The 24,073-nt window shown below is 39.2% G+C and overlaps 7 protein-coding genes and 1 non-coding gene across 12 annotated transcripts; 4 read left to right on the top strand and 4 right to left on the bottom strand.

Moving 5' to 3' along the window:
* Positions 1-224: 224 nt before the first annotated feature.
* On the bottom strand, positions 225-11,047 carry LOC119989409 (probable L-type lectin-domain containing receptor kinase VI.1). Of its 4 annotated transcripts, none has more exons than XM_038834914.1 (5): positions 10,736-11,047; positions 10,405-10,472; positions 7,232-7,349; positions 3,578-5,872; positions 225-2,118 (listed from the first exon to the last, which is right to left on the bottom strand). In XM_038834914.1, the coding sequence occupies exons 4-5, from the start codon at positions 3,992-3,994 to the stop codon at positions 499-501; spliced, it is 2,037 nt and encodes a 678-aa protein (XP_038690842.1). In that variant the 5' UTR covers positions 3,995-5,872; positions 7,232-7,349; positions 10,405-10,472; positions 10,736-11,047; the 3' UTR covers positions 225-498. The 4 variants fall into 4 exon arrangements, 1 of the variants encoding a protein (XP_038690842.1); XR_005465813.1 differs by lacking the exon at positions 225-2,118 and adding an exon at positions 6,128-6,192 and having other exon boundaries at positions 4,000-5,872; positions 10,736-11,045; XR_005465814.1 differs by lacking the exon at positions 225-2,118 and adding an exon at positions 6,128-6,189 and having other exon boundaries at positions 4,000-5,872; positions 10,736-11,045.
* On the top strand, positions 7,367-9,824 carry LOC119989400 (protein NODULATION SIGNALING PATHWAY 2-like). The gene has a single exon (XM_038834902.1). It carries the CDS (start codon positions 8,157-8,159, stop codon positions 9,765-9,767), a length of 1,611 nt encoding a protein of 536 aa, XP_038690830.1. The 5' UTR covers positions 7,367-8,156; the 3' UTR covers positions 9,768-9,824.
* Positions 11,048-11,099: 52 nt separating the features above from the next.
* On the bottom strand, positions 11,100-11,181 carry TRNAS-CGA. The gene has a single exon. It is a non-coding gene; the product is annotated as a tRNA-Ser (tRNA).
* A 133-nt stretch (positions 11,182-11,314) lies between these two features.
* On the top strand, positions 11,315-13,927 carry LOC119995151 (kinetochore protein SPC24 homolog). Of its 2 annotated transcripts, none has more exons than XM_038841555.1 (7): positions 11,315-11,458; positions 11,756-11,900; positions 12,051-12,258; positions 12,679-12,820; positions 12,935-13,036; positions 13,350-13,423; positions 13,535-13,927. In XM_038841555.1, the coding sequence occupies exons 3-7, from the start codon at positions 12,081-12,083 to the stop codon at positions 13,642-13,644; spliced, it is 606 nt and encodes a 201-aa protein (XP_038697483.1). In that variant the 5' UTR covers positions 11,315-11,458; positions 11,756-11,900; positions 12,051-12,080; the 3' UTR covers positions 13,645-13,927. The 2 variants fall into 2 exon arrangements, with proteins under 2 accessions (XP_038697483.1, XP_038697482.1); XM_038841554.1 differs by having other exon boundaries at positions 12,015-12,258.
* Positions 13,928-14,832: 905 nt separating this feature from the next.
* LOC119995351 (gamma-interferon-responsive lysosomal thiol protein-like) lies at positions 14,833-16,567 on the bottom strand. Its single transcript, XM_038841825.1, has 5 exons — positions 16,212-16,567; positions 15,588-15,653; positions 15,345-15,482; positions 15,168-15,260; positions 14,833-15,078 (listed from the first exon to the last, which is right to left on the bottom strand). The coding sequence occupies exons 1-5, from the start codon at positions 16,452-16,454 to the stop codon at positions 14,911-14,913; spliced, it is 708 nt and encodes a 235-aa protein (XP_038697753.1). The 5' UTR covers positions 16,455-16,567; the 3' UTR covers positions 14,833-14,910.
* Positions 16,568-17,113: 546 nt separating this feature from the next.
* LOC119986310 lies at positions 17,114-18,638 on the top strand. The gene is made up of 2 exons (XM_038830894.1): positions 17,114-17,918; positions 18,010-18,638. The coding sequence occupies exons 1-2, from the start codon at positions 17,759-17,761 to the stop codon at positions 18,186-18,188; spliced, it is 339 nt and encodes a 112-aa protein (XP_038686822.1). The 5' UTR covers positions 17,114-17,758; the 3' UTR covers positions 18,189-18,638.
* LOC119986301 (ferritin-4, chloroplastic-like) lies at positions 18,280-20,604 on the bottom strand. The gene is made up of 8 exons (XM_038830882.1): positions 20,179-20,604; positions 19,753-19,836; positions 19,598-19,658; positions 19,390-19,477; positions 19,243-19,304; positions 19,068-19,133; positions 18,690-18,753; positions 18,280-18,593 (listed from the first exon to the last, which is right to left on the bottom strand). Exons 1-8 carry the CDS (start codon positions 20,499-20,501, stop codon positions 18,538-18,540), a joined length of 804 nt encoding a protein of 267 aa, XP_038686810.1. The 5' UTR covers positions 20,502-20,604; the 3' UTR covers positions 18,280-18,537.
* Positions 20,605-22,536: 1,932 nt separating this feature from the next.
* On the top strand, positions 22,537-24,041 carry LOC119989519 (mitoferrin-like). Its single transcript, XM_038835107.1, has 2 exons — positions 22,537-23,470; positions 23,546-24,041. The coding sequence occupies exons 1-2, from the start codon at positions 22,718-22,720 to the stop codon at positions 23,753-23,755; spliced, it is 963 nt and encodes a 320-aa protein (XP_038691035.1). The 5' UTR covers positions 22,537-22,717; the 3' UTR covers positions 23,756-24,041.
* The last annotated feature ends 32 nt before the right edge of the window (positions 24,042-24,073 follow it).

The following is a 24,073-nucleotide window of genomic DNA, read 5'->3' as shown; positions in this document are numbered from 1 at the left end:
AACCACCAAGGCTCCTGTAGGCATTATTCTATGCGGTGTAAGTAGTCAGTACTCATGAGGAAGATGCCTATGGCTATCTGTTGCCCCACACAATTAATTCGTGGAAAAAGAAATTGTTAACATGAGGCCTAAGTTTTTAGATAGCCATAGAATTTTGCATATGATAAGTATCATAGACTTATGGCAGGGTTGAGCTTCAAGTCTTGAAAGTTTCAGAAGTCAAATTAAAGTTAGACAACTGGTATTTGTAATAAATGAACAATAGAAGGTCTTCTACATGTAGGCTTTTTATCCTTGCAAGTTCTATTTTAGTAAGTTCATGAGAACTGGAACTAGAATTGGAATGACAATAAAAGACTCCTGTCAGTAAGTTTAATTGCCTCTAATTGGAGCCAATCCCATAATATGATCATGTACTGACCAAGACCACTAAAGAGGAAAGGAAAATGCATTATCTACGACGATAAGAAAATTTTAAAATTCACTTGGACTCTTCTGCTATCTGCCTGCATCTATAGAAGTAGTTGATATGGCAAAAGAAGATGAGCGATGTGTTGCACCAGTCATCTCAGAAGGAACTGCTTCTATGTATCTTGAGGTCATTGATCTGGAGTCCATTGAGCCAGAGTTGATAGCCTCTAGAAGATTGTCATCCCCGTTAAGAATTTGAGTGATTTGCCTCATGGTAGGCCTATCTTCTGCTCTACTATGAGAACAAAGCAGCCCCAACCTCAAAACCAACTCCATCTCTTCAACCGGATAATGCGACTCAAGCTGCGGATCCACCACATCCAGAATTTGACCTAGTTGTCGGCACTCCATCACCCAATCCACCAATATGAATGTACTTGAATCAATAGGCCTTCTACCAGTAGCCACTTCAAGAAGCAAAACCCCATATGCAAACACATCTGATCTTGTAGAAGGCTTTCCGGTCCAAGCAAATTCAGGAGCAATATACCCAATTGTGCCTACAACATTAGTAGTCTGTAACAAGGCACCATGATCATACAATCTAGCAAGACCGAAATCACCTAATCGAGCATTCATATCAGCATCTATGAGTACATTACTTGACTTCACGTCTCGATGAATCACAACCTGCTCCCATTCTTCATGTAAATACAGCAACCCTGCAGCAATGCCTTTGAGGATGTTGAATCTTTGTTCCCAACTCAAAACAAGGCCATTTTTGCGCTTGAAGAGGAGGAAATCAAGGCTTCCATTTGGAATGTACTCGTACACTATAAGAAGATCATTTTTTTTCTTACACCAACCCTGAAGATTGACCAAGTTCTTGTGCCTTAATCTCCCCAAACTTTCAATCTCTGCTGCGAATTCTCTCAACCCTTGAAAGGAATTACGACTAATCTTCTTAACAGCAAGTTCAGTACCATTAGTGGGTAACACTCCTTTGTAAACTACGCCGAATCCGCCAACTCCAACCCTCTCACTGTCTTTGAAGCCCTTGGTTGCTCTGTACAGATCTCCGTATCTGAACCTGCGAGGACAATCCAATTCCCACTCTTCGAGACTCTCATCCTGCATCCTTCTTTTGTATACTACAAAAGGCCCCGATGCGGACACAAGTACAGCGACGCTAGAGAAAACCGATATAAGTATAATGGTAGAGGGATTGTATGCAGAGGAATTTGTCTCAATTGGTAGCACAGGAAGTATATAAATATTGATTGGTGGAGCCATGACAGAATTCGATGCAAAACTCCATCCCAAGATGTAATGGGAGCTGACTTGCTCCCCTGTCCCTGTGGAGGCAGAGAAGCCAATGTACATGCTCTCTTTAACAATAGGAGTTAAATCAACAGGATAGGACATGAGAGGTGCCACTGGTTTTTGTCTTCCTAATACAGATATTGTTACATTCACGATTTTAGTCAGACCATCATACTCTATCCAAGCCTGAGTAGGAGGACCTTGCAACCAAATCTCCTCTCTCACTGAGTTGAGGTCATTGCGGATGTAGTAAGAACTCGGTTCTGATCCATTCGAAATCATGCCGTTGATGTTGATTCCAACATGGTTTCCTCTAGAATCCGAGCCCCCATCGAACCCATTAACCGTGTCAAATTCCACAGCGAAGACATGGTGATCGGACCTCTAGTTTGAGGTCCTAATATCATCTAATTAGGAGGTCCTAGTGCTTATAGTAATGCATTTGTGTTAAAATAAAGTAATTTTACTCTTATACATGTTTCCCGTTGGTTTTGCAGGAAATCGGGCGTAAATGACTGAATTGATCACCTTTGGAGCTGAAAGAAGAAGCTGGGATTCAGCAGGTGTCCGGACACCTGTCCGGACAGTGAGCGTCCGGACACCTCAAGTGCCGTCCGGACGCTTTCTTCACAAATTGAGGCAGAGGCTTCAAAGTTGATGGACGCATGAAGTGTCCGGACACCTGTCCGGACACCTATCGCGGAACTGTAATTTTTCTGCACTAGAATTTTAAGGGTATTTGGGGTAACTCATGCTTGTAACCAATGGGGAACGACTTTATAAGGGTAGATAGGTAATTTCTATTGTAAAAAGAGGAGAAAACCCTAAGATTGGGTCTTCCTTCTATAATTCATCTCACACAACATCTAGCCTCCATAGTTTTTCTCTCTTTCTCTCTCTAGGGTTTTACTTAGTTCTTGTGATCTTGATTGTAAACATTGGTTTTTATCTATAAAATTGATGTTTATTCTCATTATAATGAGTGGCTAAGTTCCCTCTCTAGTTTCTAGTCCCGAACGGTGGGTGCAAGGTTTCGATTACTCAAGGTATGCTCAAAGAATCGTAGCTTCGATTTCTCTCTTTTAATTTCGTGATAGTTGTGTGATTGGATCTATGGGAATGACATATTTGATTGTATTCTTGGATTGTCTAGTCTAGGGATTGCATCTAATGTGTTCGATTGAGAATTGTTAAACCCATTGCATGATTTCCTTAATTAATTGAGTTTTTTTCATTGCATAGCTATTAATTATGTGTATTGATGATGGGGTTTTGGGTTAATTTAGGAATGTGCATGGGAGAGTTATGGTTAATTGATCTTTGAGTGTGAAACTAGGGTGTTAGCTAAGCCGAGCCCCAAGGGGGAACATTAATCCATAATATTAGGTGCTTATCCCTTTGCGTTCATCGTAGATTAAGAGACCCGATGGCCTACATGTATGAATTGAAGTCTTATATCCCAATTCTCTTTGCATATGCATGATTGATAGTATCACACAATGCATTGTGTATGGTTGTGTGTGTTTGCAATGATACCTTGAGTATGAGAACCGAGTAGCCACCGGGACGGACTAGAGACTAGGTTTTTAATTAATTGTTTTAAATCCAATTTGTGCTTACTTTGATTACAAAATCGCTCATGCTACCGAGTCATTCGGCCCATTTCTTTTACTTGCTTTTATTTGATATTCATTGTGTTTATTAGTGTTAGCTAGTCATTTGCATATCATTCACTTCAAATTTGCATTGCTTCCTCGTGGATCGATACCGGACTCACCGGTTTATTACTTGACGATACCCTACACTTGGGGTAAGTACACACACACACTTTGGTGTCGGTCACATGGTTCCAAGCGTTTCCATCGTTCGTAGAATTGAAGATGCCAAAATAATGCCCAGCCTGAGCACCAGGAAACTCTGGCGAGGGCGACAAGGTGAAGGCGAGGCCATGACCACCGGAGTCAGAATTGGGGGATTTTATTGCGAAAACAAATGATGTGCTGAAAGAGGAAGCATTTGAAGAATTATGAGACGTTCTATCAAGCATTTGTATAGGTTGGTAATAGAATGCATGGCCTATAACATTTTGTGAACTGTTTGTGAGCCTAAGTGCGCCATTAGGCTCGAAAACGGAAGCCTCCCCAAGGATAAGTTGTCTCTCACTTTGATTGAATCCATCGAAGATGAAATTAGTGTTTTGAGCTTGAGAAACAAAAGGAACATACAAGATAAAGAAAGCCAAAAATACTGTCATGGCCATTAGATTTCTGAGGAGTCTAGCAGAAGATAGAACAAACTATAATATAAAAATGAACAAATTATGAAAACGCGTAGAGGAATCTGAAGTGGTAATGGAAGAAAGGTCAATAGGAAGTTGAGAGGAGAATGCAATGCTATTGACAATTCATCGGTTGGCTAATTTAAGTGGCAGAGGAACCAGCAGACTTTTTTGTTCTCCTTTTATTTCAAAGTCTGTTTTGCCAATATATACAAGCCACGACTGAATTTGTGGAAAATTCAAAGTCTTCTTTATACCAACTCTTGGAAGGCATGGAACCCAACAGGATGACCGTCTGGTGGTCCATACATAACTCTGGTGGCTCATAATAACTGAACCTCAGGTTCACAACCAAAATTTTGGGAATAGCCAAGATTAGTCAACACGTCCAAAAAGGCACAAACAAGAGAATAACACATGCTGTCTAAAGAACACACAGCAAGCATAGGATGTGGTTCGTCATTAACAAATCCAGTCTCGTTTTTTTTTTTACCCGATGGGACCCCATGCGTAAATCATTGCCCATACGTATTAGCCCACAAACTGCATATGCCAAATAAGAAAAATCCATGTGTGAGATCATGTTTCGAGAGAAGATTGAAGCCTACAAAGTGCTTATGCCAAACAAGAAAAATTCATGTGCGAGACAACGTTTCCAGAGATGACTGAACCCTATTGGGAGAGCATGCTAGACCTTAACACCATGCCAACACCATCGTTGGCTTAATTACACGAACAAGTAAGCCAACGCTAAAGTAAGTGAAAATATCTTCTGATTTTTGTTCTGTCTTCTTTTCTTCTCAAGAGTGTGTTTATGATATCCATGCAGAAAGCCAGGAACTCTTCTAACTAATGGAGTTCATTTCCACTCCAAAACCATCGCATTAACATTCTCACCATCAATCCTCACCCCGTACAGACTCTTTACTTCTCTCACAAGCTCTTTGGCTTCCAATAAACATTCATTGCTCAATCCAATCCCTTTCAAGCCATATTTGAAGTCACAATAATTACCTTCCTTTCTTTGCTCCCACGTTTGATTCCAATCAACAGAAGATACAAAAGGTGCCACAAATAGACAGGCCGTGAAGTTGCATTCTATTGACTCCATCAAAGCTCGGTAATGCTCCATGTAACCATCAAAGAATGAACCAAATCCAAGACAATTCTTTGATTTCTCGCATGCATCTCTCCATCACCAATAGTTATGACATTGTTAGTACTTAGTAGTATGTTTGGCTAACAAACCCCTTGCCACGCTAACAAACTCAACAAATTTACTTCTTCTTCTCCCCAAATGGGGGAAAAAGACCACAAGCAATTGAAGGCCAGAAACTCTCTGTTTCCACCTCTCTTTTTCATTCTCTTTATTTCACTCACCAAGTCCTGCTACTCAATTTCCTGCACCTTCAACTTAATGCCCAAAGAATTCGCGTAATAGTGAAGTCTCATCTTCGTCTCCTCATAACTCCCCTCCCCTGTACACAATCCTCCTCCTTCCACTTTATTGAAGTTAATTTTAAGGCCACTCTTTGATTTAGCATCTTTTCCTGTTAAGCAAGAGCACTTATCATTGAAGACCATCGCAACCCATCTCCAATATCGATACTACGTGCAAGACCTCAGCATTGTGAGGCTTGGCTTGAAGGATAGCAAAATTCGCTGTAAAATGAGCAAACATTCCGTAAGGAAGATTTGATAGAAAGCCTTCGGAACTGCTTCAAAGTCATTATCGCTTAAGGCACTCAGCTTTCTTGTCTTAATGAAATATTGGTGAACAATTTCCTGACTCATGATAAGACGAATTTACCGGTCATGCCAGCAAATTCCCTGCAGACCAATACTTCTTCCTGGCAGTTTCTGTGAAACAAAGGTCAAGATTCAAGCCAAACTTCCTTCCTAATTAATCTACTTGATAAAATATATATGCTTCAAAAATACAACAATTTACTGTAACAACAGGTATGAGTTTAAAAAACTACTACACTACTCAGGCAAAAAGTGCCAAAACATAGCATCACTTGACATATAATTAGCTACATCCTGATTATTCACATGAATTTAACATAAAATTAAATGTGAATAGTATAATGTGTTGTGATTTACCAATAGTACCTGATTTAGTACCCTGCCCCCTATCGATGTGAATGGATTTTTAGATTAAACCCAAGACTATGCTGCTGCACATGAAAAGAATCTGCTCTTAGGTGCCTAGCCCGAAGAAGGGAAGACGAGGCATAGCAAAGGCTAAGGCGATAGAAGTACATTAATATCTATGGTCTCTTTTTTTAAATTTAGATTATATATACTAATCCAACTTAATTGTCTAATAAGAGGTTACAATATATGTACATAAACATACAATTACCATTAATTTTATGAACGAATCAAAGAGATATCCAGAATGGACGAGGGAAAAGATTCAAAAGGTTAATATCTAGACATTGCTTTTAAAAAATAATTCTGACCATATTTTTGTTTTGCACCTTTGCCATTGCTATTAGAATTCTAAATATCACCAGTCTTTTGGTAATGACGATAAGGTTATTTACTGACCAAAATATTGTACTGATATTGTGATGCGTGTTCATGTGACAGTTATATTAGAATTTAGAAAACATGCAGAGATACGAATCTGTCACATATAAAAATGTTTCCTGAAAGAAACCTGGGTGACTAATCTTCCAACCCCACAATGTTATAAATAACATTAGACTATCTCCTTCCACATATGCATTTCAATAGGGACACGAGATCGATCCTAAAGAAAAAGAAATATTAATGCAATGAATATCCTCTTCTCTAACATTACATGGCTTAATTAGATATGTTTCCACTCAAAATTTCCATCTTTTCTGGTGTCTTTTCAAGCAAATGTTTAAAAATGATTAAAATATTCGAAATCTTTATGCACATATTTCAATCATGATCATTCTCATATACATTATGAAAGCATATAGCTAGATTGGTCAAAGTGTGTATATATATATATATATATATATATATGTTTAGAGAGAGAGAGAGAGAGAGAGAGAGAGAGAGAGATAGATATAAAACAATACAAAAGACAGAGAGGGTTGGAAGATATATGAAAGGCAAGCTTGATCCAACTTAATTAAATTCATTAATGTTGTTTATACAACCAAAAGTTGTCTTCCAACTAAATCCCCACACGGGATAAATCAGAAAAACAATTGTATACAGAATGGTTAAACATACCTGTCAAAGGTTCCCGTCAGCTATATACACATAAACGATGCTGATTTGATACAGGATAAGCTATAGTCAAAGTTTGACGCAGGTTCTAAATCTTCAATCTCCAATATCACTAGCAGCACTGTTGATTACAACATGAATGAAGGTTTATATATTAAAACATATAGCATTTCTCCATCAGGAAAATTGTCGAACATTAAAGGACAAAAAAAGTTTCAACAGGAAAATTTTCTACAGGTAGCTGTTGCGTCAAACTCTCTGCTTCCAACCTTATTCAATCATTTGTTTTAACATTTTTACTGCTCCCCCTTGAGGGGTAAAAGATTGGATAAGATGAATTCCCCATTATTTAATATGAATCGTCATTAAGCGTAATCATAGAGAAAATATATTGATGACTACAAGGAATTCCGTCTTAAACTCAATCTTGACGTAAATAATTCAGATCATCAAGAAAAAAAACAGCACAGCTAGCTCAACTTAATACATTAATCATTGGTGTTTAATAATTTCTAAGAAACAGAGGGGAAGCCAATCGAGATGGTGTGGATAGTTATTTAATTCCCCAAATGATTAAAACAAAACTTTTTGACAATGAGGACTAATTGCATTGAGACAACCTACCTACAGGCACAACACATATTTAATCCTCTGATTAACATATAATAGAAAGTATTTTACTATAGATATACATGAAAGTTGCCAAGAAAGTAAAGAAAACACAACCGGGAACTCAACAGAAATAAAACTCTGTTGAAAAAGAGCGACAATGATTGGTAGTCTCCATCATATATTCATAATTATTACACTATTTTATTCTATATATAGGTCTCTATCACGTTTCTATATATATACTTCTTATGATTGAAATTCATCATCAACTATCTACACAGAGTCTCCTAGCTAGCCGTAGATTAATCATCAAAAGATGATCCAACCAGAACTTCTTCAACCATTCTATAGTTTCAGTACACCAACTCTTCATCAAGTCGGAGATCACCATATCTTCAACATGGATATCCATATTGATGGGTTTTCAGACTTCTCTTCACTAAATCCTACAGAGGAATCCTCTGAGACTTCTTCAATCCCTTGTTTCCCATCAATGCTATCAAATGATTTGCTCCAATTTTCAGGTTGCGACGATGAATTACAAGTAGAGATGGAGAACTTCTGGACGGACTTGGAGGGTTTTGATCACAATTCAGGTGATGAAATCCTAAGTATTTATGAATATCTGAATGAAAGCAGAGCATGTTTTTCTTCGCCTGAGCTGTCTAACGAAGATATTGGGAGTCCAAGTCCATCAATTAAATCCAATGAAAATTTGATGGATGCAACAACAACTCAAACATTCTTGAACTTGCCAGGTGAAGACATGGAATTAGAAATCCCATTGACAATTTATCATCTTCTCAAGGCCTATGGAGAGGCCATTGAGAGAAAACAGAGAGACCTTGCAGAGGTCATTATGGGATGTCTAAGCCAGAAAGTTAGCCTTTACGGAACAACATTAGAGCGGGTCACATTCAATCTATCCAGAGACATTGAAATCCAACCAGATTATCTACAAGAGGAATCCAGCAGGAACTTCTCTGTGGCATTCAAGGCCTTCTACCAGATTTTTCCATATGGAACATTTGCTCATTTTTCAGCAAATTCTGTAATTCTTCAAGCTATGCCAGAGGATGCCGAGACTATTCACATAGTGGACTTTGACATTGGAGAAGGAATTCAATGGTCTCCCATGATTGAAGTACTAGCACAAAAACAAAAAACTCTCAGATTAACATCAATCAAATGGTCGGAAGAAAAGGATAATTGTACTTACGCTTCTTATTCGATGCATTTTGAGGAGACAAAAAAGCGTCTCTACGAGCACGCAAGATCTTTTGGCCTAACATTGAAGGTGGAGGAGATGGGAATTGAGGATTTGGTGAGTGAGTTGAAGAAAACAAGGAAGAGAGGAGGAAGGCGTGAATGGTTTGCCTTCAATTGCATGGTGGGACTTCCACATATGGGGAGGGTGAGAAGTAGAAATCTTGTTGAGGAATTTCTAAGGACAGCTAAGGAATGGATAGCCAATTCCGTGAAGAACAATATCAAAAACAAGGGAATCATAGCCTTGGGAGATGGTGATGCTTGTCAGAAATTACAATATTACCCAAGCTTTGGTTCATTTTTTGAATGTCACATGGTGCATTACCAAGCAATATTAGAAGCAATGGAGTCAACTTTGCCAGCTTGTCTTGGAGAAGCAAGAATGGCCATGGAAAGTCTCTTTGTGGCACCTAATATCTCCTCTCACGCTTGGCTGAAGAAGTGGGAGGAATTAAATCAAAGTTGCAAGATTGAAGCAGTCAATGGGTTGGATGGTTGGAGATTGGACCAAAAAACTTTGGCAGAGACAACAGAAATGGTGCAGAGATTTCAGAGTTTATATGGAGTGAGAATTGGAGGCCAGAACGAGAATGAGATGGTCTTGGAATGGAAAGGGACTCCATTAGTCAAAGTTTCCATCTGGACCAGTCTAAGCTAGAATATTCACTCCTCTTACATTCGTCAACATGTTGACTCTGTGTATTATGTAGATAAACTGTATAAAAAGGTTCTTTGTTAGATTGACGAAACTATTGGGAAATACCATCCATATCAAGTTCTAGATTTTTTTATTTTTTCTAGTTTTGAATCATTTCACAGCAATTGGGAATCAATCTCTCCTATAAAAGAACATTAGTCATGCATGAGAAGCAATAAAGGCAAAAGCAACAAACATTATCTTTGTTTTTTTCTATTATGCGAAAGATAGATTTTATTTAGGGGCACAAAGATAATGTTATCCAACAACAGAGTAGAAGAAAATAAAGTACAGACAAGAGACCAAACAACTTCAAACATGTTCAATTGTCTTCTAATTGCGTGCTTAATATAAGCTGTGCCCTGTCAGGCGTCAGCCCTGATGATCTTTCATTTGTTTTATTGACTACCTTGATGCTTATTTCTTTGATATGCTAGGAAACCATTAACAGAGACGAGAATCTCTACCATATGAAAACGTATCACGACATTGGCAAGGCAAATTTATATTGAATACTTTCCAAATCATAAACAAAGAAAAAAATCATCAGTAGTAATTTTATATAAGATTCTATAATAACAAACAAGGTAAATGTTACCTGTCAGAGTAAATGTTCCTGTGTTAGACCCAGCGAAATTTCCTTTTGAGCCTAGTAGAGGACCTCCACTGCCATTATTGCAGGAAAATATTAGGAATTCGTTTTCACTAGTGCAAGGGGGAAAAGGAGGCAAAACACAAAGAACAAGAGAGCGGCATCTCAATTAATAGGGGGATGAAAGCTTTTGGTTGGGAATTTACAAACATCTTCCCAGAATTGTGAAAACTCTGGCCTGGGAGCTACATATTGCATCAATGGTAAATAAATAATTTCTAAAGAAAAAAACAGCCGAAGCGAGATTGTAATTTCAAGCTGGAAATCCAGAACTTACAGTTCAAAGGTTGCAGCTTGAAGAGGTCTAATCAGAGCACAATGCTATGGGATGTGGATCTGTAACGGGAATTGAGACCTCCTAATTTTCCATTGATGAAACCTAATAAGCCCAAACAAGGACACTCGAGAAAAATAGCGTTCAAACTTCAAACAATAAATTAAATTCATAGAGAAGTAAAACGACTGAAAGATGTTTTAACGATAAGATTACTGCACCTAAGGAGCTTATTGCCTAATTGTTTGACGGTAATCGCGATCGGGGAAGAGAGAGCGTTTGACGGGACGATGACCTCAGGAATGGCAAAAATCGCAGTTTATGGGCCGGGGCGTCGAATAAGGGTCCAATGAAAAAAGACGAAGTTCGTCGACAGCAGGATTCGAACCTGCGCAGGACTAGCCCAACAGATTTCGAGTCTGTCTCCTTAACCACTCGGACATATCGACAAGTCTGACTTACAATCAAGAACATTAAGTATAATAAAATACATTAAAACTGTGGTCCGGGCAACATGACAGCCCCGCCCGGCTGCCCGTTGCCCATTCTGAAATTAACACAAATGTGGCGCTCCTCCCGCTTTTAAGCTTTCGAAATTATATCACTCATTCACGCGTCACAGACTCACAGTTCCGATTCTAATTCCTGCATAGTTTTGATTCGCTTCCGCTTAAGCAATCAGAGAACGCGAGAGGCATCACTCGTTGTTAGGTTTACCAATGTTAGGTAATTTCTACTCCTTAACTGTATTTTGAGTTCTTGATTTTCGATTTCTGTGTATATCCAGGTTATTGGTGTGTTCTGCGAGGGTTTAATGTGTTAGGGTTTGTCTATGTTCCATCAATGGAATTGTTGCGATTCGATTCTTGCCTGTGGGGATCCAGGGATGCGATTTCTACGATCTAGGGCTTAGTTATTATTACGTATTGTGTTTTTTGAGGGATATTAAGGATTTTTAGCTACTTCATCTCTCATCTGTGCCGGTTTTAAGAAATTTCTTTCTGTCAATGCTTTTGTGTCCAGATCTTTGCTCAATTCCTACTGTACTCAGTGCGTAGTTGTTGAAGGGATACGGATTACTGTTTTGTCCACGATAATATCAACAGTAACACGGATTACTATTTTCTGGTTCGGAATTGGTTGATTCTGCTTTTGCCATATATTTGAGGTATTTCATTATCGTCATGACGTTTGTTTTTTATTCATTATCAAAGTGATGAATGTGCGCATGAAGTTTGTAGGTTGTTTTTCACCCAATCTTCTTCATCTATGTCCATTCTAGAGTGAGACTAAATCTTGACGATTTCGCTAAATCAAGATCTTTTCAGTGGAACCTCTCTCTAAAACAATGGGGGATCTCTCTCGGAAGATTGATGTGGACAAGTTGATCTCATACAGCGATGATCTCGTGGCTGTGTTGAAGGACGAGAGGGACATGAAAACCTTGACACAGTGTCTGGAACAATCTAAGTCACTTCAGTCCTCTTTCTTTGCTGATTTCAATGAAATCCAGAGCTCTATTGAAGGTGTGTTTTCTTCCATCTGCAATGTGTGTTTGTCAAGTAAAGATGAGAATAAAAAAGGATGCATCCTAGTACTTGTTATTAAAGACCTAGGGGTTACATGATTAACTGTTAATTTTGAAATCAAATTAGCAAATATTGTGATTGAGTTGGTTGAAGCATCGCAAGTATGTATCACGTATAACAGTTTTTGCACCATAATCTAGGCTGTTCCTTCTGTTTTCAGAACTGCATTTTTTAAATTTAGTACTTTTTATAACATTTAAAGTCATCTTCTATCTTCTGTATATGATAGGCAATCCTTGTGATACATAGGGATTTGAATGAAGTTCTTCGGGAAATCTTCAAGATTAATGATCGATGCATAAGCCGAGTATTTGCCGATGTTTAATGCACCTGATATAAATATTTTTTATTTAGCAGATTATCAGAGAAAGATCGATGCATGCAAGGAAAAAACCGAAAAAGCAAAATCTGAAGTTGCTGCAGATTCTGATTTTGATCTTCTCCAAAAAGAGTTAGAAGAAGAGCTCCAGAAAGAACGAGAGCTTATGGAAGAGCTCAGATAAGCATATATTGATGCTCCTTTCAAACAGAACATATATCAATGTTAATTGTATGCCTTTCGTTTCACATCAATGGATTGATCGGTCATTTTATCTTTCATTTACATCAACACAGTTATCTCCAATGAGATTAATGATCTAGAGCATCAAAGGGTCTCTTTTGAAGAACGAAAGCAAAATATAAAGAAACTCGAGCAGGATGAACTGAGGGCGCAGTAAGTACATGGACAGAATCTTGATTGTTGGACTAAGAACTGTATCTTTCAGTTAGCATTATATTCTGTCTTTTAGGTGCAAGCATATCTTTGTGTGTGTAGTAAATGGGGAATGTAGCAAAGCGTAAAGCATTGGAGAATTTATTTTAGCAAATAATAAAGTACATAAATATGCTGTTTGTGTTTACATTTATATTAATCGCCAGTTTGAACAGTCTCGAGTCACTTCTTCTTCCATGTGTTTGTGTGAGCAAGTGATTATCAAGTTGCCTGCATCTAGTGCTCTAACATTTCTTTTTGTTGATTTTTGCAGGAGGAAGCTTTCTATGTATGCTTCAGTCACAAATACCATCCCAAACTTGAATGATGACTCCAAAATCTCAGGCCGTATCCTTTCCTTGTGACAATGTCCTCATATTTATCCTAATACATAATCTTGTTTATCTTGTCTGGCTGTTAATACTGTAGCATATTGACTTTCCTTATGATTAACTCCAGATATAGTGGATAGGGATAAAAGGGTGGTTGAGAAGTTTGAATTCGATCCGACAAAGATGAGTGGCTTTGATACATGTCAGACAATCTGGAAGGTGATAAATTTACAATAGTTTTGCATGTTTTTATGTTCATATGATGTGCATTCAACATGTATGTTGTCCTGTATTTGACGCTGAGAGTCTAGTCATTTGTTGGATGTATTACGCCATATCTTGTATAATTTTGTGGTCACCTTGTCTAATTTTATATTTGTTGGCAGTTTATTTATGTTGTATGAATTTATTTTATGTGATGGACTAGCTGTTTAAGACTGGTCGTCGTAATTCCAGGGTGCTGGCTATTTGTGTATGATTAAGTATCCTTCTGGCTTATGTATGGATGGAGAATTTCTCATTTTCTTTGCAGAAGGGTAGGCCTGTTTATCTTGTGTATTTGCATTCCTTGTATGCATACGCAGCTGTTCACAAGTCAGGTTTTACCATTTTCTTTTTTATTATGTACCCTTTTCTTTTTTATTATGTTTCAAACTTTTCCTTGGCAATTGTGTTCCATCTCATCAGATAAAGCTTTTCTGCCAACGAATATTGTAGAGGCTAATCAACCGTAAACTGAACTGGATATAACAATTTATTTATACTGGTAGATCTGTAAATACAGCACAAATGGTCTAGGCCTCTAGCTTAGAAGTTTCAATCCAATGTTTGTCTTCTATATAAGTAAACTATGTATGACAGAAAGTGAGAAACTAGTTGGAGAAGCATATAAATCATGGTGGTTCCATCCGGTGCATATATATTCTGATTTACAGCATGTCATGCCATATCTCCTGATGCCTCTTTCCAAAGTTGTATCCTATAAAGATTGTTTTGTGTGCTCAAAATTGACTCACAAGTTATCGTATCTTGATGTTGCTTTTATATATTATGAGGATTGCTGATTCCTGAGGCCTTTCAAAGTTATTATTGCTAATATTTCACAAGAACAAGGTTAAATCTGTTTTTAATTCCTTGTTCTTTTGCATGTCAAAAACAAGCTTTTTAAGCTATATGCAGTCTTGTGTGATATCAATAAATTTTCTGGCAGCACAGGACCATTTCCTGTACTTGACTGACCTATTAGTAATGTGAGATCTGGGTGGTTGAACTGACTTGATGAAATAGAATCTTTCATAGTCAGAACATGGATTTTGGATCAGCGGAGGCTGGCATTAAACTTGGACATACAACAGCTCTATTACTTTCTTGGTATTCAATATTTTTCGTCACATAATGCATTTTATACAATTCTTAGACAAGACAAGCCAATAGAGTCTAATATTAGTCAAATTGAAGATTCAATTATCCCTACAGACATGGGTTGATATTGATACTTAATTTTCACGGTGTTGATGATGTCAAGTTCTTTCTTTCACCTGGATAGCAAACGGGACTACTGGAATATGCCTTCGCCAGTGAATCGCTAGTTAGGGATAGTGATCTGCAAGCCTCTGGTGTTAGTGTGCCTTTGTAAGCCTCGCATACATGGCTCACAAAGTTTTTGTAGTCCTGTGCCGACCAAAAACAAAATTGTCCAATCAAGAAATGCAAGAATTAGAAGCATATAGGATTCAGCATGTCAAAGAATATGGACTAACATCTTGAATTGGTTGATTGTTGACAACCACCCATGGTACAAACTTGTGGGGTGGATTGAGTTGCCCTGTTTCAGCAGCATATTTCTGTTCAAGCTGCAATTTTCAGAGAGCCATTGTTGGAATCTATAATGCTGAATAAGAAAAAACTTATAGTAAGCAGATGAAAGTGAAACCAACCACTTGTCCATATCCCATTCTGTAGCAATCAATGGGTTCCTTGCCCAACCCGCTTGTGTCAAAACAATTACCCCACTCATTGAGCTTGTTCTCCAAGGTCAAACGCTCCACACAGTGAATAAATCTAAAATGTCGGTTCTGCATCAAGTTGTCATAGAGGAATGAACTTGGATTGTATTGCAAATTATGAATTTACAGTAGGCATAGTAATGCAGCAGAAAACCTGTCTGATAAAAGGCTTACCACATCAGGGTAGTTGTCAATGGTGCAAGCATCAATTTCATTCAACATGCACTCGTCCGGCCCATGCTGCAACCACATTGTACAAAACAACAGAATTATAACCTGAATAATGAAGAGAAGAGAATTCAACTCAGTACACCTTCATGCCATACAAGAGTTCCTATTAAGGGTTCGTTTGGTAAAACCAGATTTCGTTATCCTTTTCTGCAATTGTGAAAAATCAAAACCCCATGTCGGGGACCATTTGGTTAGTGTTTTCAAAAGCTGTGATTGAGAGTTTCTGTCGAAACTGCAGTGGCTCAACCAAAAGAGATGGAACAACGTCCATCAGGAGCAGGACCCAGAGGCTCATGACCTGTCGCTCTATCAGGCCTCTTTATGACAATGGCCCACTCTTTCCTGTGACTTACATCAAACGGCCCAGAATGCCTCATCGCCCATCACTAAAGTGAAAAGATGGAATTTAGCTTTTATTGATGAGCAGGCAAATGAAAGCAAAGCATAGAATATTTTATCTTGCACAACAATTCTAGTCTTATCAGAGTTAATTCCGAGAAGAACATAGTGAGATGTAGAAGAAAGGAACGAACAAGAAGGATTATTCAGGGATTGGAAATGAAAAACCTGGCAAGCGAAGGAGCCATCGGAATTAATGAAGGCGTTGCCCCACGGGACCAACCTGAGATTGACGATGGAGATGAGTCCTTTGTCGAACACCTTCACTAGATCATTCACTATGAAATCCGCACAGTACGGACACAGAGTCTCATAATACACAGACAGATCGACATTCTGGGATTCGATACGACAGCACACTAATGTGAAAACCAAGAAGAAGAAGAAGAAGAGCAGAGGACGGGAACCCATTTCGCTTTAAAAATTCCTCTGTTGTGTCCAATTTATACAAAGAAAGTAGAAAGATGCCTGCCCACCCACCCACACCTCTTGCGCTGACTAACTGACTGGACTCTGTGTATGGGGCATGAAAGTGCATGCTCTTGCATAGTTAATGATGCCTTTTGGTGAGCCCATATACACCATACAGGATGATAATTACCAGAAGAAAGTAGCTTGAAATCGTTTTAACTTTCACCTTTTATCGGGTGACGAGTGAACCCTCACTCTGGTTAATCATTAACCGAGGTTTTAAGGTTTTGGGAAACATGATTTATGAACAACATCATTTCAACACTTTATGCATTTCCGTAAAATTAGAAGCCCAAGGAGAGATGAACCCGGGAGGACCGGGACTGTATTGGGTCAGTAATAAGGCTTGTGAACGTACAATGGGCCGGAATGCCTCAATAGTTCAGCTCAAAACAGACCAGGCCTAATATGACCCGGCCCATTGCTCAGCATTCCAAGCTTGGCTCACAGTCAGTCAGTCACTGCCACTGGTCTGATTCAGGAACAGCGTAGAAAGTAGAATGGACCGGAATTGCCTCAATAGACGAACTCAAACTAAACCAGGCCCAATAAAACCCGGCCCATTGCTCAGAATTCCAGGCTTGGCTCACTGGCCTGAGTCAGGAACAACGTCGAGCAACCCTAAATCCTAATTTAACATTCTCCAATTGCTTAATAGCGATCAATTCGGCTACATAAACAATGTTATTCTGAAAACACCATGGTTATGGTTATGGTGGTACCACAAGAATGACTCATTCTCTGTTCTCTACCACACAACATAGAAACGAACGAGTTTGGGTGAGAGAATCAATAGTGGGTAACATATAGTGGAAGAGCAGTTTAAGAGGCGTGATTACCAGAAATGGCTGCAGAGTTCAGCTAAAACTACTAGATAGTACATACAAAGAGAACCCAATGAACACTAGAAGCATATTCCAATCATGTTTATCTTATACAGGAAGAGACCACTAATGCACTCCAACAAACGCCAAGGAACCGTTTGACCAAGGGCCCCATTCCCACATTTCTTTATAGAGAATCTTTAATCAAAGAGAAAACTGAATTATGCAAACTCCAAAGACACATTGCTTTCTTAATCACCATTCATCAAGGACAAAGATACAACTTATAAAAGTCTCTTTTAATTATCAGCATCCAAAGGCTCCAATGTCTTCAAAGATGTTGGTTTACTCATGTCGGATGCATTTGTTCTTTTGCTTGTATTCATTTTTTTATTACTCTAGTCAGAACTGAATGAGAGTATGTGTGTATATATATATTGGAAGGAAGGAAGGAAGGACAGGAGTTATGTGAAGATGGAGAGGTGGAGGAACGGGCTCTGCTTCAAGCGATGGTTTCACTTCCCTACAAAGAATCCAGTTTTAAAGGTCATGACTTCACACATTCGACGCAGAAACAAAGGTTAGGATACTGCACATATCCAGACTCACTCCATGCATTCTTTCAGTTTTTTATGTATTGTCTCTTAATGTCCCTTTTCATGGTGTGGCAGGGGATAGAAATGGGCTTAAAGGTCTTTACAAGGACATGAAATCTTGTGGAGAATATGCAGATATACAAGTGATGTGGGAGATCATTCACTCTTCATCTCCTGCATATGCTGACAACACCACCACCAAAAGAAGCAGGAGGAGGATGACTAAATGGAGATTCTGCTTCAGGCCAACTTGAATTCTTCAATACAAGTATGGTTTTTTGATCGCCATGTAAGTAAATACGATAGAAAAGTTTTGCTCAGAAATCTCTGTTTTGACAGTCTCCGTTATTGAATCATAAATTTGGATTAAGCAAGATCCTTGAACATAAAAATATGAACAAAGTTAAATACACACAACATAAGCATACAAAACCCCGAAATCATATATAGCTAATTGAACATGAAGCTACTACTGCAAAAGCCCATGCCCATCCATCTACGTTCCTCTTCCCATTGACAGACATTAGTGGTGCGCCATTATTCAGTGAGCAAATTCTATCCTAGTGGCTACAATAGGAACAGGCCATACTGAAAGGGAAGACTTCAAGCAAGAGCACCATCATCCTCATGGAGGAGCATCTGATCAAAGTGCCATACTCCTGCAAACCCACAAAGTAATTTTATTATAAGTCTAAAATAAAAAAGAAATCAGAGATGTCTTTGTACAAAAATTGACTTCAAAATGTGATCCATACCGTGTCCTTTTCCAACCATTCTCAGTTGAGTAACGTATTCAGATAGCTTCTTGATAGCTTCAACCTGTCAAGGATTTTGAATTAGTCAAAACAGGTATTTAATCTAATTTACTCATCTAGAACCCCTATCACACGCAGTAAACAAACACAGATTACACGACTTTTTTTAAACCGAATAACCACTCAACCCGCGTGCCAAAGGACAGCTGTGTGGGCGTAAGTAAACCTCAAGCCACTAGAACAGCCTGCCGCACCACGCTGGCGACATGTTACTGGACATCATTCATGTTATGCAGTTTGTCTGATTCAACATGATATCTTAATTTGCCAAAAACCAGATCAAAGCAGTAAAAGATTAACAACAGAACCAGCCGTTACCTGCTCAGTTAAGAACTCACTCTCAATGAATTCCGTCAATTGAGGATCCTTGTTATGGTCCGCTACCTATTTTTGATCAAAGACAAAATTGGTTGTAAACCCACAACAACCAATCATAAATTCTCCATTAAATGAAACAAACTCAAACACGACTGTAATGGTAGAGATGCCTTACACTGTGCAAGTTCAGAAGTTTCACATTCACAATCTTCTCCAACGACAATGCTAACTCCATAGCTGAACCCCAAATATAAAGAGTGAGATGAGATATATAGTGCTAATCTCCATAAATTGTCTGCAAGCAAGACTTGAAGAAACTTACCATACAATGCATCTCCCTTCTCTGCATGATCAAATTCTGAAGGGGGCAGCAGTATAGAGTGTAGTTTCACACGTCCTCCTCGTATGTTCTGGTTACAATTGAAATAGTCAGAATAATACAAATCCAATTCAAAGACCAGACATACAAATTTTGTTATCTTTCTGACAAGGAATTGACAAGGCCGGCCAAAGAGTTTGGTTATAAGCACCTGATATTTCATGAGCTTTTCAGCATGTTCTCTTTCTTCTTCGCTAGACTCTTTGAAAAATCTGATTTCAGTGAAAGCACACATCAATTCACACAATTAAAAGAAATGATTGTCGAGTTAGAGAGAGAGGTGGCAAAGTATTTTACTGTGCTTACTTGGCCATGCCCCTTAGAGCTATGTTGTCCCTATCAAAATAGGCAAACATTGCATGGTATGCATAGGACGCATTGTATTCCACACTGTAACACCACAAAATCGTACAAAATCATTCAGGATCATGAATAATAGGGGAAAAAATATAAAACATATACTGGGTATCAATTCAACAAAGAAAATGAAATAAGTTCAGAACAATTCACCAGGCCACGCCTGTGGCTCAAACTCGGGCTGGGTTAAGCACACGCAAAACTCAGGATAGTTGGGCCGATGCCCAGCACAAACCACTTTGCAAATAGCTACGACTTAGAATGGAACTTCGGTCGAAATCCCAGCAAGTCTATCGCCAAGCCGAGTGGTTTTCAGGTTTAGACATCAAATGATCAAACTTGATGTACTGATCTATCAAAATTTATCAAACTTACTTGATCTGCTCATTAATTGCGGCTTCACAATCCTCTGCATATCTCTGGCGAGCAAGTGAGATATGAGGGGCAACAGGGACATTGACAATCTCCTTCTTGACCTCTTCAAATGGCTGAAACAATACCCCTGTTAACGGAAATTCGTTGGTCGCACCAGCGGCAGAGACTACGACACCGTTTTGTTGCTTTCTCGATGAAAAAGAAGGCAAGGCGGAGATCGATGAAGGGCTCAACTTAGAACAGTTGGACAAAGCAGAGGAGCTAAAACTGCTCTCCCCTTGCTTTGTGGGGAGAGAAAATGCTGAAACAGATCTCAGAAACATCGTTACTGGAGAAAAAGAAAGATGGGTATTGAAAATTAACAAGATTTGAGAGTGGATTTGATTGAAATTGTGATGAAATCCGAATATCCGATGAATGATTACTCAAAACGGTGTAGTTTATATAGAGAAGGTGGACTCGACTATAGAGAGAGTTCCAAAGTGGATGAGCTTCATTTTGGACCGTTGGATTAAAGGCATCGTTGAGAGTGTAGATTTAAACAGGTGGCGAAGGCGTGTGGCGACCTCGTGGTCTATCCTGTGTGAACGCGGGTTATTATGAAAGATTCCATCCATGTTGACATCTTTAAAATCGATAAAGGTGTCCTTTTTCTAGTCCATGTTCAATGCTCGAGTGTAGAATACATGTGTACTCGCTTTAAAAGTAAGGATAATCATCAGAAAATGGGCATTTTGGTAATTCTAGACTTCTAGTTAGTTTTTGTTTGTTCCGTGTTGTCCACTCCATGAACATGCGAGTATGCGACCACAAAATAATGCCAGCGAAGCGAAATCTGGACCTTTATCTTCTTTGTCCTCAGTGGAGGCTAGTCATGTTCAATAATGGCCTAACAGAAGAACCTGGTGATTTCCTCGATCAGAGTTCACTGTTTGCCTATGGTTAGGTTAGGGAGTCAAGAGCAACTGGGCCAAGGGCCCATTTTAAAACCCAAGTTAATTTTGGCCCAGCGAATCGGAAGTCCATTAAAAGTCAAAACCATCCCTACAGGCAGGCGTGGCTTGCATATAGGAGTAGGACCATCCTTTGCGTTGCACAGCCCAGGCACACCAGCCAGGACCGCCCACAGAGATTAAATGGGCCGCGCTTCACTTCCCATTTGCAACCGTATTGATCTGAAGTCTGAACTGCATGCTTGCATATATTTTCTTCAGACAGCCCCTTGTGAGAGTTCTCACCACCTCTATTCTGAGAATGAACCGGATCTGGATTTGTTAGTTGGCACTCACCGTTGGTTTTCCCACTGGATAAGACATAAAAAGCAAGACCCATGTTTGAAAATTCAGTCCAAGCACTATTGCACTTCAAGCCAAACATCTGCACAATTATGATCTTTTTTGGACGTCATCATTAGTTCTTAAGCTCAAAAAACATGTTTGGTGTGTGAAAGGGCATGAATCTTTTACTTATATGTCATTCAATTGGATTATATGAATTCGATTTGGAATAAAGTTTTAACAACTAGTGAACTATATACATTGACACGCACCCAGCCACCCATGACTCACCAGGATTCAGCAAATCAGGGAAGTTAGACATGCATGGTTTTTATTCGTCATCGCACGCATGGGAACTGTTTGTTTCAACGAGTCCGCTTCAAAGACCAAGAGCATCTAATATTCTAATTGGCTTTCTGCTTGTCTAATGTGCCCAATGGAAACGAAGATCCACAAGGAGGGAGGAACCTGTATATCTTTCTCACAAAAAGACATCCAAGTACCCATTGTCATTCAAAAGCTGCTTTTATTAAGATAGATGCTTCATAGCTAGGGCATGTGGATACCACACGTCCATGGCCCCACACCAAGGCATCGTATACTGGATATTATTGCATGCTTTCATGCATGTAGAAATTGAAATCCACAATTGACAATGATATACGATTAATTATTTACATGTACTTGATAATACTCTTTAACCAGACATTAGGGGATGACGAATCTATTCACTCTTATGAATAATCGAGCCGAATTTGTTGTATCATAAGGAATTTATCTTTTCTATTGATTCCTATGGATTAGATCAAAAATAATTTTTGAATGAGGTATTTGAATGAATAGATAGAAAAAGAAATCTTTATTGTTTCTACCTGACAAGTGCTTTCAACAAATTATATATATATATATATAATTCTTTCATTTCATAATCAAATGTAAAGAAGATTGAGATAGAAAGAAAAGTTTTATTCTTTAATAATACGATTTGAAGCTCAATTCCTGCATGGTTTTAGCGGCATTAAGCCCATCTCTACAAAGCCCCAGTATTTGAATCTCCAACTCCACTTGATCCGACTTGATCAGTACTCTCTCTCCCTCTCTGGTTTTCTAATCCAATTATCTTTCCCCTAAACAATCGTTAATAAAAATAATTGACTAGGGAACAAAGCCCGCCCCATTCACCTCGATCGAAAGCGATCCGCACTCTTCGTTCACTCTTATAAACCCCCATTACGTACTCACAACTTACACCACCACCAGGCATGGCCGCAGACGCCTCCCCAAAATATCGTGCTTCCGACTTACACTCTGAAATTTCGGTCTCCCAACTAACAACAACCAACACCCACGATGGCCTCCGGTTCTGGCAGTTCATGGTTGCTGGTTCCATCGCTGGCTCAGTCGAACACATGGCTATGTTCCCCGTTGACACTCTCAAGACTCGAATGCAGGCTCTCGGTGGGTCCCACTCGCTCCGTCAAGCTTTCTCCTCCATTTTGAAACTGGAAGGCGCTTCCGGACTTTACGGCGGCATCGGCGCCATGTTTCTCGGCGCCGGACCCGCTCATGCTGTTTACTTCTCTACTTATGAAATCTGCAAACAGTTGTTTTCACGTGGGGATCCCAACAATTCCGTAGCGCACGCGACGGCTGGGGTTTTCGCGATGGTCGCGAGCGACGCGGTGCTTACGCCGATGGATATGGTGAAGCAGAGGCTCCAACTGAAGAGCAGTCCGTACAAGGGAGTTGGGGATTGTGTGAAAAGGGTTTTAATGGAGGAAGGGATTTGGGCTTTTTACGCGTCATATCGGACTACAGTTCTGATGAACGCGCCGTTTACGGCAGTTCATTTCGCGACTTATGAAGCAGCAAAGAAGGCGTTGATGGAGGTATCCACGGATTGGGCGAGCGATGAGACTTTAGTGGTTCATGCCACCGCTGGTGCTGCTGCTGGCGCTTTGGCTGCTGCCATGACAACTCCTCTCGATGTTGTGAAAACTCAGTTGCAGTGTCAGGTATGCCTCCGTGTCCGTAGAGCTATTACGCAAAATCAGTTCATTCCCTACTGATCTCTGTTTTTTGATATGCAGGGTGTGTGTGGTTGTGATAGATTTTCCAGTGGATCGATCGGGAATGTCATTGAAGCGATAGTGAAGAAGGATGGTTATCGTGGGCTTATGAGGGGATGGATGCCTCGGATGCTATTTCATGCTCCTGCTGCAGCAATCTGTTGGTCTACTTATGAAGCATCAAAAGACTTCTTTCAGCAACTCAATGACAACAACAGAGCAGATATTTGAGTAATTTCGTATTTGTTACATCTGCAGACAACTTGGTTTAGTTTAGTTACTTGGAGGAATCGATTCAACATATGGGGAATTGATGAATTACATGTAAAAAAGATAAGTGATTCAACATATAGCTCCAGAAAATAAAAAAGAACACATAATGCATGCACCACATCCTGATCATCTTAGGCTGGTATTGTTTGCCATATATCCTATTAATCAGATTTAACATATAAAACGTAAACTAGTGGATCAATATTTATTAGAGGTCGAGAATTACGCTCTTGATTTGTTTGAAGATGCTTCCCTAATCATCTGTTAAATAAGTGT

This window comes from Tripterygium wilfordii, chromosome 3 (assembly GCF_013401445.1).
Source record: "Tripterygium wilfordii isolate XIE 37 chromosome 3, ASM1340144v1, whole genome shotgun sequence".
In the NCBI taxonomy this organism is placed as follows: domain Eukaryota; kingdom Viridiplantae; phylum Streptophyta; class Magnoliopsida; order Celastrales; family Celastraceae; genus Tripterygium; species Tripterygium wilfordii.
The sequence above is the reverse complement of the archived record's forward strand: the minus strand, read 5'-3'. Positions and strand labels throughout refer to the sequence as shown.

What these genes read in the sequence shown, in the direction of transcription:
- LOC119989409 (XM_038834914.1), bottom strand. Translation starts at nt 3,994, where the DNA reads ATGGCCATGACAGTATTTTTGGCTTTCTTTATCTTGTATGTTCCTTTT. An exon ending in ATGGAAACGCTTGGAACCAT is followed by an intron (nt 2,119 to 3,577) that starts GTGACCGACACC and finishes ACCTCAAACTAG; the next exon opens with AGGTCCGATCACCATGTCTT.
- LOC119989400 (XM_038834902.1), top strand. Translation starts at nt 8,157, where the DNA reads ATGATCCAACCAGAACTTCTTCAACCATTCTATAGTTTCAGTACACCA.
- LOC119995151 (XM_038841555.1), top strand. Translation starts at nt 12,081, where the DNA reads ATGGGGGATCTCTCTCGGAAGATTGATGTGGACAAGTTGATCTCATAC. An exon ending in CAGGATGAACTGAGGGCGCA is followed by an intron (nt 13,037 to 13,349) that starts GTAAGTACATGG and finishes TGATTTTTGCAG; the next exon opens with GAGGAAGCTTTCTATGTATG. An exon ending in TGACTCCAAAATCTCAGGCC is followed by an intron (nt 13,424 to 13,534) that starts GTATCCTTTCCT and finishes GATTAACTCCAG; the next exon opens with ATATAGTGGATAGGGATAAA.
- LOC119995351 (XM_038841825.1), bottom strand. Translation starts at nt 16,454, where the DNA reads ATGGGTTCCCGTCCTCTGCTCTTCTTCTTCTTCTTCTTGGTTTTCACA. An exon ending in ATGGCTCCTTCGCTTGCCAG is followed by an intron (nt 15,654 to 16,211) that starts GTTTTTCATTTC and finishes ATGTGGTTGCAG; the next exon opens with CATGGGCCGGACGAGTGCAT. An exon ending in GAATGGGATATGGACAAGTG is followed by an intron (nt 15,261 to 15,344) that starts GTTGGTTTCACT and finishes TGAAAATTGCAG; the next exon opens with CTTGAACAGAAATATGCTGC.
- LOC119986310 (XM_038830894.1), top strand. Translation starts at nt 17,759, where the DNA reads ATGTGTGTATATATATATTGGAAGGAAGGAAGGAAGGACAGGAGTTAT. An exon ending in CATTCGACGCAGAAACAAAG is followed by an intron (nt 17,919 to 18,009) that starts GTTAGGATACTG and finishes ATGGTGTGGCAG; the next exon opens with GGGATAGAAATGGGCTTAAA.
- LOC119986301 (XM_038830882.1), bottom strand. Translation starts at nt 20,501, where the DNA reads ATGTTTCTGAGATCTGTTTCAGCATTTTCTCTCCCCACAAAGCAAGGG. An exon ending in GCAATTAATGAGCAGATCAA is followed by an intron (nt 19,837 to 20,178) that starts GTAAGTTTGATA and finishes GTGGTGTTACAG; the next exon opens with TGTGGAATACAATGCGTCCT. An exon ending in AATGGTTGGAAAAGGACACG is followed by an intron (nt 18,594 to 18,689) that starts GTATGGATCACA and finishes GTGGGTTTGCAG; the next exon opens with GAGTATGGCACTTTGATCAG.
- LOC119989519 (XM_038835107.1), top strand. Translation starts at nt 22,718, where the DNA reads ATGGCCGCAGACGCCTCCCCAAAATATCGTGCTTCCGACTTACACTCT. An exon ending in AAACTCAGTTGCAGTGTCAG is followed by an intron (nt 23,471 to 23,545) that starts GTATGCCTCCGT and finishes TTTGATATGCAG; the next exon opens with GGTGTGTGTGGTTGTGATAG.